At 42.1% G+C, this 12,418-nt stretch overlaps 1 protein-coding gene across 1 annotated transcript in view; it reads right to left on the reverse strand.

Moving 5' to 3' along the window:
- The window catches only part of cfap65 (cilia and flagella associated protein 65), a 405,073-nt gene that overhangs the window by 42,058 nt on the left and 350,597 nt on the right, over nt 1-12,418 (reverse strand). The window contains exons 21-23 of the mRNA XM_048599270.1: nt 12,032-12,142; nt 9,872-10,063; nt 2,449-2,607 (exon numbers count right to left, since the gene is read on the reverse strand). Coding sequence (XP_048455227.1) covers nt 2,449-2,607; nt 9,872-10,063; nt 12,032-12,142 — 462 coding nt within the window. The remainder of the gene's footprint in view (nt 1-2,448; nt 2,608-9,871; nt 10,064-12,031; nt 12,143-12,418) is intronic.

Below are 12,418 nucleotides of genomic sequence, written 5' to 3' on the forward strand. Positions count from 1 at the left end.
CTGGGGAATTGTCCCTGTTGCCCTGTCTGATATTTCTCTCTCACTAACATCACTAAGAATCAGATTATCTGGCCATTATCACATTGCTGATGGTGGAACTTTGATTTACACAAATCAGGCACTCAGTTTTCTGTAATGTTTTGGAGGTACTGGTGTTGGACTGGGGTGGACAAGGTCAGAACTCTCATGATGAAGGAGCAGCGGTCTGAAACCTATTGGACCAAAACCTGGTGTCATGTCACTTCTGACCCAGTTTTCTGTACTACAACAGCGATTACACTTTCAGAGAACTTAATTATCTGTAAGTCACTGACATGTCTGAGGAATGCTGTAGGAGTCCTTCAAATTGTAAACCAAATCACATTCCATCATTCCTTCTCTTTCTTTAAGCTTTACTTGTTACATTCTCTGACACCATGTCGTCTCTCCCCTCCCCAGTGGGACTATCCTTTTAAGTCTGGCAGTTAGTTAAGTCTGCCATTGTCACATTCTGATCACTTAATCTGAACTATCAACATCCTTTAATAAAAACTGAAAGAACTGCAGATGCTGTAAATCAGGAACAAAAACAGAAGTTGCTGGAAGCTCAGATAACAAGGTGTAGAGCTGGATGAACACAGCAGGCCAAGCAGCATCAGAAGAGCAGGAAAGCTGGCGTTTCGGGCCTAGACCCTTCTTCAGAAATGAAGCTCAGCCGGTCTGGCAGCATCTGTGAATGGTCACCGGACCCGAAACGTTAACTCTGATTTTTTTCTTCACAAATGCTGCTGAGTTTCCAGCAACTTACGTTTTTGTACCAACATCCTTTCTCCCCCACCACTCTACAGTCCACGTCCCCTCTAATTATAGTGTAAATGCCGTCCCCTCCACACTTCACTTCAGCTCTGATGAAGAGTCATCTAGACTCAAAATGTTAGCTTGCTGTCTCTCCATTGATGATGCCCAACGGATGTGATCTCCAGCATTTGATCTTTTCAGCATCTGCAGTAATTTGCTCCGAGAGAAGTCCTCTCCTATTCAAGTTGAAATGAGCGAAAATTTGAAAACTGAAATTGGATTCTGAGGCAACTTTTGTTTCTTATAACAGTGAACTACTACATCCATGTTGAGGCCAGACTGCAAAACAGCTGGGACATGTAAGAGATTGCATAATAGCCTGAAGTCAAAGCATGACAGTCATTAATGGTTATCAGCATTCAGAGGTAAAGGAGTTCAGGTTCAATCTAGTGAAAGCAAAGAGTGGTCAACACCTCAAGATAGTGGTCAACACTTCAAGATAGTGGACTCTGATGCAGTGAAATAATTTAACAAACTGTGATTTATCTTGCTGCATTAACACTACAACAGAAACAGGCATTCGCCCATCTGACCTTTGGTGCCCATTATGTTCTACCGAACCTCCCTGTAATTTAGGGGACTGGAGGCTCTTTCTGAACGAATGAGCTAGGTGTCCCCCATTTATATCAATTATGCACAAGTGTAAATCTCCAACATACTCATAGCACCATCTGAAATATGAATAACAAGAAGGCCCCCAGCTCTTTGTTCTAACAAGGGGTGGGAGAACTACTTTCTCTAGCTGAGGCTGAAGAAGTTCAGAATGACAATTTTTTTTTTTTACAGAATGTGACAACTCATGATGTGCTCTGCCTCTTAGATTCATTCTGTTATCTCTCGGCCTCGGAATATTTTTCGCCAGAAAATGTTGGAAGGTTCAAGCTGGTAACAACACGGTGAAGGCTTTAGGAGAAATGGAACTTTGGTCAGCAGCAGGAATACAAATCTGTCTCCTTCAACAGTGAGGTTTAAGGATTGAGAAAGTAACAGAGCAGGGGAGGAGGAAAAGGGATGAATTACTTAAATCAATTACAGAAAGTGAAATAAAGACAGTAAAATAAACATCAGAATAACAGTGATAGAAAAGAAACTGAAATTAAAATAACAAGATGAATTAAAAACCTTGCAGAACAATGTGTTCTGTAACGACAAATCTCTGCAGTTTTAATTGATCCATTTCTGTGTGGAAAAGGTTGACGTGCATCTCAGGAATATAAATGTCGCCATTAAAATAATTCTTGCCTTTTAGTACCTTCTGGGATGAGATTAACAGACAATAAAAGTGTGAAAGCATCAATTTGTTGACACTCACAGGGAAGTTGAGCTTCAGTTGCTCCATTTTAACATTAACTATAGAGTGACACAAATCACCCGGCCACTTGTGACAATTCACAATTCACGACATGTTTCATCCTTCATGCAATTTGCTGAGCTACTTCCACACTAGCAAACAGCCATTAACCATGCTGCTCCTTCCTAACAAATTCTGCACAGTTTCTTTAATCTGATTTAACAAGTAACAGGAACAGATCTATGTGTCATAAAGATGTTTAAGTGGCCTTTGAAATAAAGAGTTGAATTGCATAGTCAGAAAATCAGTATAAATCTCACCTGCCCGAGGACTGGAGCTCGCTGAATAGGTGGAGCTCCAAAGTATGAAGAAGGGTCATTGAAAGAGGCACTGCTGCCTAGCACCCGTGCGTCATACCCTATACCTGTGAAAGTCACCAAGGCAGAGTCTCCATTAAGGATGTGGATAGGGACATTCACCTAGAGAGAAGACGGCAACCAGAAATACAATCAATTGGAAAACATGCAAAGTCAAGAAATACTTTCAATTCAAGGAGGAAAGCCGATGATCAGGAGTATCAGAATGAACCACAACAGTCAAAAACTAATTGAGATTCTATCCAAATACTCTATCATTCAGAACACATTCAGGGAGACTGAGTTCAATATTTAGGTAGTTGCCCATCAGCAAAACTTGATCCTCATGAAGGATCACCTCAAAAAATATTAACTTGCGTTTTTCTCTGTGTATTTCTAGATCTTCTATTATACCATATTTGAAATGTTTCCAGTTGTCTTCTTGTCATTGTATAATGGATGGCCAGCATTATAATAATAGGATTCATATTATGAAAATAGAACATAGAACAGTACAGCACAGTACAGGCCTTTCGCCCCACAATGTTGTGCCGAACTTTTACCCTCATCCTAAGGTCTATCTAACCTCCACCCCTACCTTATACTATCATCCATATGCCTATCTAATAGCCGCTTAAATGCCCCTAATGAGGCCGACTCCACTACTCTCTCCGGCAATGCATTCCGCACCCCTATCACGCTCTGAGTAAAGAACCTACTTCTGACGTCTCCCTTGTATCTACCTCATTCACTTTAAAACTATGTCCCCTCGTAATAGCTACCTCCACCCTAGGAAAAAGTCTCTGGCTGTCCACTCTATCTATACCTCTGATCATTTTGTACACCTCTATCCAGTCACCTCTCATCCTTCGTCGTTCTAAAAAGAAAAGCCCTAGCTCTCTCAACCTTTCCTCGTAAGACCTCCCCTAAATTCCAGGCAACATCCTGGTAAATCTCCTCCGCACCTTTTCCATGGCCTCCACATCTTTCCTGTAATGAGGCGACCAGAACTGGACACAATACTCCAGATGTGGCCGAACCAGGCTTTTGTATAGTTGGAGCATAACTTCACGGCTCTTGAACTCGATCCCTCTATTAATGAAAGCTAACACACCATACGCCTTCTTAACAACTCTATCCACCTGGGTGGCAGCTTTCAGGGAACTGTGAACATGAACGCCAAGATCCCTCTGCTCCTTCACACTGCCAAGAATCTTACCGTTAACCCTGTATTCTGCTTTCAAGTTTGTCCTTCCAAAATGAATCACCTCACACTTTTCAGGGTTAAACTCCATCTGCCACTTCTCAGCCCAGCTCTGCATCTTATCAATGTCCCTTTATAACCTAGAACCGCCCTCCGCACTGTCCACAATGCGACCCACCTTCGTATCGTCCGCGAACTTGCTAATCTACCCTTCCACTCCTTCATCCAAATCATTTACAAAAATCACAAATAGAAGAGGACCCAGGACAGATCCTTGTGGTACACCACTCATAACTGAGCACTGTGTTGAATATTTTCCGTCCACTACCTTTGTCTTCTAAGGGTCAGCCAATTCTGAATCCAATCTGCCACATTTCCCCCTATCCCATGCCTCCTTACCTTCTGCATGAGCCTACCATGGGGAACCTTATCAAACGCCTTACTTAAATCCATGTAAACCACATCCACTGCTCTACCTTCATCCATGTGTTTGGTCACCTCTTCAAAGAAGTCAATAAGGTTTGTGAGGCATGATCTACCGCTCACAAATCCATGTTGACTATCATGAATCAAACTGTGCCTTTCCAAGTGATCATAAATCTTATCTCTCTGAGCCCTTTCCAATAATTTGCCCACCACTGATGTAAGACTAACTGGCCTGTAATTTCCGGGGTTATCCCTATTCTCTTTTTTGAACAAGGTAATGACATTTGCCTCTCTCCAATCTTCCGGCACCATACCCGTGGACAGTGAGGATGAAAAGATCATCGCCAGAGGCCCTGCGATCTCTTCCGTCGCTTCCCATATAATCCTTGGATAAATCCCATCAGGCCCGGGGGACTTAACTATCTTCAACTTCCTCAAAATTCCTAGCACATCTTCCATACTAACATCGACCTTCTCTAGCCTACCAGCCTGTTTCACACTGTCCTCCTCTACAACTAGGTCCCTCTGAGCTGTGAATACTGAAGAAAAGTATTCATTAAGGACCTCTCCTATCTCTTTAGGCTCCGTGCACAAATTCCCTTTACAATCCTTGATCGGCCCTACCCTTTCTCTGGTCATTCTCTTGTTCCTCACGTATGTGTAAAAAGCCTTGGAGCTTTCCTTGATCCTATCTGCCAAGGTTTTCTCATGTCCCCTTATAGCTCTTCTAAGCTCTTTCTTCAGCTCCTTCCTGGATAACTTGTATCCCTCTAGAGCCTTTTCCGTCCTTGTTTCCTAAACCTTACATAAGCATCCTTCTTCCTCTTAACCAGTCATTCGACCTCTCTTGAGAACCAAGGCTCCCTCACTCGACCGCATCTTCCCTGCCTGCTAGGGACAAACATATCGAGCACACGCAGTATGCACTCCTTAAACCATCTCCACATTTCAATAGTGCTCTTCCCTGACAGCATCTGTTCCCAATTTATGTTACCCAGTTCTTGCCTAACAGAATTGTAATTACCCTTCCCCCAATTATAAACCTTACCCTGCTGTATGTACCTATCCTTTTCCATGACTATTATAAAAGTAACAGAGTTATGATTGCTACCGCCAAAATGCTCTCCTATCAACAGGTCTAACACTTGGCCCGGTTCACTGCCAAGCACCAAATCCAAAGTGGCCTCTCCTCGTGTTGGTCTATCTACATACTGTGTCAGGAATCCTTCCTGAACGCACTGGACAAAATCCGCTCCATCTAAACTATTACAACTAAAATGTTTCCAATCAATATTTGGAAAGTTGGTCACCTCTTCAAAGAATTTAATAAGGTTTGTGAGGCATGACTACAACCCTGTGACCTCTGCACCTTTCCAGTATCTGCCTCCTAATCCGCTTCTCTACTTCTGTGCAACTGTTAGGGGGTCTGTAAAAAAAACCCCAATAAAGTGACTGCTCCTTTCTTGTTCTGGACCTCAACCCAAACTGATTCAACCCAAAATGTTTGCTCTGGTTTGAGTTTCACATACCCAAAGTACAGGTTAGGCATACACCTGAACTGTTGAAATTACACGATGGCTCAGTTGGTTCATGCAGTGGCCCAGTGGTTAGCACTGCTGCCTTACAGTGCCAGGGACCTGGGTTTAACTCCAGCCTCAGGCAACTGTGTGTGGAGTTTGCACATTCTCCCCATGTCTGTGCAGGTTTCCTCCGGGTGCTCCAGTTTCCTCCCACAGTCCAAAGATGAGCAGGTTAGGTGGATTGGCCATGCTAAATTGCCCACAATGTGCAGGGATATGCAGGCTAGGAGGGCTAGCCATGAGAAATGCAGGATTACAGGGATAGTGTGGGTGCTCTTTGAGAGTCAGTGTGAACTCAATAGGCTGAATGGCCTGCTCCCACATTGTAGGGATTCCATGATAAGAATTTATAACACATAGCAGGCCATTTGGCCTATCTAGCTTCTGCTGGTGTTTTTGGCCCACAGTGTTTCCTTTCTACTTCATCTCACTCTAGTTGTTTATTATTTTATCTGTCATATGCCACTCTAATTTCCCCTTAGCCATGAGGGGCAATTTTTTATTTAAACAGACAGTGGTTTCTGTTTGGAATGAACTTCTGGAGGAAGTGGTGGATGCAGGTACAGTTACAAAGTTTAAAAGACATTTTGATAAGTACATGAATAAGAAATGTCTGTAGGGATATGGGCCAAGCACAGGCAGGTGGGACTGGTTCATTTGGGATTATGGTTGGCATGGACTGCTTGGACCGAAGGGTCTGTTTCTCTGTTGTATGACTCTATGACTCTATGTGGCATGCTGTTAGCCTTAATTACTCTATGGTAGCAAATTCCACACTCATCCCTTTCTCCTGTTTACCCTCTGGATCCTGATTTGCTTTCTCACATAACAAATAACAAACTTGCAACTAAACATGGTCCTGATTGGAAAGGCTCCTTCTCAGCACTCAGATTTGTAAAGCTACGAGATGGCTCTGAGTTGTGAAGGAAGAGTTTTCACTGTTCACTTCACTTTCAGCTGCCCAGAGACTATTCACTGGCTTATTAGCAGAAGTTTTTAGCTTCCCAGCACAATTGGTCTCTGTAGGCAGGCAGCAGCAAGAAGGGTCTTTAACCAAACAAGCTTAAGAATTCTCACTGAGAAATACTGACTACAAAACTGAAGTTATAAAAAAAACAGGAAACATAAATTATATTTAAATCATTGTTCAGGACAAACAATGACTGGGTCTCAAACATGGGATTAAGAGAGACACAAAGGAGAACAACAGAATACTTAAAAATTGTTCTCAATGTTTCTAAAAAAAACTTCAACATTAATTCGCTTGTGGGAATGAGACTCCATACTCCAGTTAATATTTTGGCTCTAGAGAAATTGTCAAGCTGTTATCATCACTTATTACACTTTTACAACTATCTGTTAGTCCTGATTCTGCAAATCCTAACTCCTTACTCTGGCTTTAATGCAAAACTAGGGGATAATTTCTTAAGCCATGCCATTACAGTGATCTCTTCAGATTCCATTGGTGAAGAACGGCATTTCACTGACAGCAACTTTGGGTTTTATACATGCATGGACACCAGATGTCGTCAGTTTGCTCTGCAACAACAGCAAGTGTTGACAGACTCTCTGTAATTAACATCACAATATAGGCCAATTTCTTTAAGCACCACAGGTAGTATCATTTCACATGTAAAACAGTCTGTTGACAAGTTCTAACAAGAAAAGTTTCACTCTCGCCACTGAATCAGGAGATTGTGACTTCATGTCCTACTCCAGAGCCTCAAGCATAAATCCAGGTTGAGACAACACAGTGTGGAGCTGGAGGAATACAGCAGGTTTTTCTGAAGAAGGGTCCTGACCCAAAACGTCAATTTTCCTGCTCCTCTAATGCTGCCTGGCCTGCTGTGTTTCTCCAGCTCCACGTTGTGTTGTCTCTAACTCCAGCATGTGCAGTTCTGCCGTCCCTTAATCCAGGTTGATTCACCTCGGCAACAGTGAAGGGACGCTGCAGTGTAGAAAATGTTTTGTTTCAGGTGAGATGTACAGTGGTTTAACTAATTTTTTTTAGGTAAATTCATACATCTTTACTCCTTTCACATATTTATAAAACCAACATCATTCTGGCCATTTAACAGCTTTGCCTACTCAATATTTTCAAGTATTTGATCCGCTGTCCATGCTTTGTGACATCTTTCCATTATTTCCATTTTACATTAAATGCATGTTTTCAATTTTATGACATCATAATCATTATTGTATTTCCCACAAAACTCACAAGGGGATTAGAAATGTTGAGAAATAATAAACTGGAGTTTAGACAACAACTGAGATATTTATATTCATCTTGCAAAATAGTGTCAAAATTTTTAAGAACCAATCAACAATATTTTCTGCCTTTAGAATAATTTTAATATTAACAGTTCATCTAGTCATTTCAAACATTCACATCTTTTGTTTCCGTAAGCAATAAATGTTTAATTTTAATTTTCTGGTAAAAATCCATTAATGTATGCTCTTCTTGTTTTGGTTAATAAAAACAAATTTCACCTTTCTCCTTTAAATGAACTATCATCTCAAATCGTTAATTTTCCTTTATCGCTAAGTGTCAATGGGAGAGGCAATCACAAGAGGATAACATTCCACAGTGTTACGTGTGGCTCAGTAGCAGCTCTCTTGCTGAAATCAGGAAAGTTGCATGTTCAAATCTTGTTTTATTTTCTAATCAACCTGCTCAGAGATGTTATCAAACACCTCGGGAGAAGGTGGGATTTGAACCTGACCCTCCTGGTCCAGACAGGAGACACAACATTTTTTTATTTCAAAAATATACTTTATTCATATATATACAAACACACAAATTCAGTTTGGTTCTGTACAATAGCATATTGAGGAAACAAACAGCGCAGCTTGACTCTATCCAATATACAAACCAAAGGCATTTCTTACTTGCACGAGACTATATTTACATGCATTTGAGGCATGGGAGGGTCCGATAACTGAATGGACTCCCATTTAAATTCACCAGAAGGACCTCAGACGGTGGGCTTTCCCCACTGCACCTTGGCAGTAGCTGCCCCAAGTGTTAGTGCATCCTTCAGCACATAGTCCTGGACTTTGCAATGTGCCAGTCTATTATTGGGCCGTGGTCAGCTCCTTGTTCTGGAAGACCAACAGGTTTTGGGCAGACCAAAGAGCATCTTTCACCGAGTTGATGGTCCTTCAGGTGCAAGCGATGTTTGTCTCGGTGTGCACCCCGGGGAACAGACCATACAGCACACAGCCCTGTGTCACAGAGCTGCTTGGTACGAGCCTCAATAAAAACTACTGCATCTTTCTCCAGAATTCCTTTGCAAAGACACATTCCAGAAGGAGTGTGACAGTCTCTACTCCCCCATTAGCTGCTTCGAGGGCAGCATGTGATGGTGCAGACAGAAGGATCTTGTACTGCCATTCTCACCAACATCCAAGTACGTCTTGGTGCTTGTTGGAAAGTTCTGATGTTGAGGCATTCTGCCAAATGACTTTGACACTCTGCTCAGGGAACCATGTGACAGAATCCACCCTCTCCTTTTCGCACAGGGTCTCAACGATGCTACGTGCTGACCACTTCCTGATGGACTTGTGGTCGAAGGTGTTTTTCTTTGCAAATTTCTCCACGAAGGGCGGGTGATATGGAACTGTCCAACTACTTGGAGTGTGACAGCAAGGCTAGTCCCATTCTTCGCAACACCGGGACAGTTAAAACCTCAGTACATAGTGACACTTGGTGTTTGCGTACCAAGGGTCTACGCACAGCTTGATGCAGCCGCACACAAAAGTGGCCATCAGGATAAGGGCAGCAGTGTGTACATTCTTCCCCACTACCACCACGACACAAGAGCCTGGCAAATCACTGCACTCCTGGGAGATGTCTGAATGTCAGATTAACCAACTTTCAAATTGGATGTTAAACGGACACTTTCCCCTCCCAGTTGGATGCAAAAGATTCCATGGTACTATTTCAAAGAACTGAAAGGGAGATTTCACTCAGGAGTTTGGGAAATATCTGTGTCTGGGCCTGGTCACATTTCTATTTGTTGGACCTGGCTGCGTGCAAATTATTTGCCACTTTCCTACATTAAAACAGAGACCTCTCTTCAGAAATGCTAGCTTGCCACAGTGTGCTTTGGAATAGCTTGAGGCTAAAAAAGCTGTTGATGTATGGAAGTCTTTCTTTCTGTCGTAACTTACATACCGAGTAGGATCGAGCCTCAAGTGGTGAGAAAATCCACTCAATGTAAGCAGTCATTCCTGGCTGGATCTCTCCTCGTGGGTTCAGGCACTGGAAGATGGGATGGTTGTAGTTCTGCTCCTTAACGTCTTTCACAGAATCCAGTTGAATGTCATATATAACTCGCACCGAGCCTCCATTGTATAGCTCATAAATCTACGGTAAGCGAGAGAAGCAAGGAAAGACATGAGTACAGAGAGCCACAACAATTGTTTGGTGACCAGCCAATGCATTCCAGAGGGGCCCAGGTATTGCCAGTGCTGGTTGGACATTATCCTGCAGACTATATCACAGCTTAATGTCGTCTCTTTCTCCTTCCATCCGACTGCCCAAAATGTCCAAGGCATATACTATCCTTCTACACCAGTTAGAAGCTAAAATGGCTCCTTTGAGACTCGGTTGGATTTGTGACTATCAAAGAATACTCCTTTCCTTCTACGTCCTGTACTTTGCAACTAGTCAGCCAAACTACTAAACATAAGGAGGCTATTGATATTGATAGGTGAAGTGAATGGGCAAAAGTCTAGCAAATGGCATATGTGGGAAAATGTGAAATAGACCACTTTGATAGGAAGGGTAAAAAAGCTGTTATATAAATGGAGACCATGATGTGGAGGTGCCGATATTAGACTGGGGTGGACAAAGTCAGAAGTCACACAATACCAAGTTATAGTCCAACAGGTTTATTTGAAATCACAAGCTTTCAAACCACTGCTCCTTCAGCAGGGGAGGTGATGGCCTAGTGGTATTATCGCTGGACTGTAATCCAGAGACCCAGATAATGTCTGGGGACCTGGGTTTGAACCCTGCCATGGCAGATGGTGGAATTTGAATTCAATAAATATCTGGAATTAAGAATCTACTGGTGACTGTGAATCCATTGTCAATTGTCAGGAAAAATCCATCTGGTTCACTAATATGCTTTAGGGAAGGAAACTGCAATCCTTACCTGGTCTGGCCTACATGTGACTCCAGACCCACAGCAATGTGGTTGACTCTTAACTGCCCTCTGGGCAATTAGGGATGGGCAATGAATGCAGCCAAGTTAGCGAAGCCCTCATCCCATGAATGAATAAAGGAAAAAGAAGGTAATTTCAAATAAACCTGTTGGACTATAACCTGGTGTTGTGTAACTTCTGACTTTGTATAAATGGTGAAAGTTTGCAGAGCTGAGATGCAGAGGAATTTGGGGTATCCTCATGTTTGAATCATAAACGTTTAGCATGCAGGTAAGCAAGTAGTGAGGAAAGTGAACTGAATGTTAACATTTATCACAAGGAAAATTGCATACAAAACAAGGGGGGTACTGCTACAGTTATACATTACACAGTGATTCCATATCCTGAGTACTAAGCTGAATATTGGTCACCTTATTAAAGAAGGATGTAAATGGGTACAGGCAGTTCGGCCTCATCAAACCAGTGACTCTGTCTATACTTCCTAATGACTTCGGAAAGCAGTCAACATAATCAAAGACCTCTCTCACCCAGGTTATATTCTCTTCCATCCTCTTCCTTCAGGCAGAAGATACAAATGTTTGAAAATACATACCAACAGACTCATAACAACCACTTCCCTGCTGTTATTAGACTTTTGAACGGACCTCTCATATATTAAAGTTGATGTTTCTTTGGACCCCCTCTGTAGCTGTAACACTGTATTCTGCATTCAGTTCTATTATCCTGATGTACTTACGTAAGGCATAATTTGCCTGGATAGCATACAAAACAATACTTTTCACTGTATCTCGGTACATGTGACAATAATAAATCAAATCAAAGCAAGTCATTTAAGAGAAGATTTACCTGTAATGGATGAGCTGTGTCATGAAGAAAGATTGGACAGGCTAGCCTGGTATCTACTTGAATTTAGGAGAATCAGAGGTGACTTGATTGAAACATTTAAAATCATGAGGGGTCTTGACAGGGCAGATGTAGGGAGGATGCTTCCTCTAATGGGAGAATCTAGAACTGGGATCATTTTTTTCAAAATCAGAAGTTACCCATTAAATCATACTCAATTACCTTTATCCTCAGAATTTATAAATGAATTTACTCCAACACGATTGAAATATTACATACACAACTGCAGAAAAAGCTTTGATACCTTGAGGGATACACTCACCTGCTTAGGTGGGTTGGAAGTGCTGATACAAACTGGTGCAAACTTATGATGAGTGACAAGAAAGTGAATGTAGCAACGATCTTTGGGCACCGTGATGCCGATGAAATTTAACTGAAAGGAGACAAAGATGATTTTTAAAAATAATTTGCATTGCCGCATTAGTACTGGTTTGACTTGAAGCTGTTAAAAATGCTTTTGAATATTTTCAATTCAACCTATTCAGAGATGTTATTACACATCTCTGGAGCAGGTGGGACCTGAACCCAGGCATCTTGGACCAGAGGTAGGGACATTACCACAGCACCACAAGAGCCCTAAGAATGTGTTCAGACATAAAGGGAACATAGGGGGTTCACCTGCTTTTAAAAAGTCTTTTCTCCAATGGGT

Source organism: Rhincodon typus, chromosome 7 (assembly GCF_021869965.1).
Source record: "Rhincodon typus isolate 14 chromosome 7, sRhiTyp1.1, whole genome shotgun sequence".
Classification (NCBI taxonomy): domain Eukaryota; kingdom Metazoa; phylum Chordata; class Chondrichthyes; order Orectolobiformes; family Rhincodontidae; genus Rhincodon; species Rhincodon typus.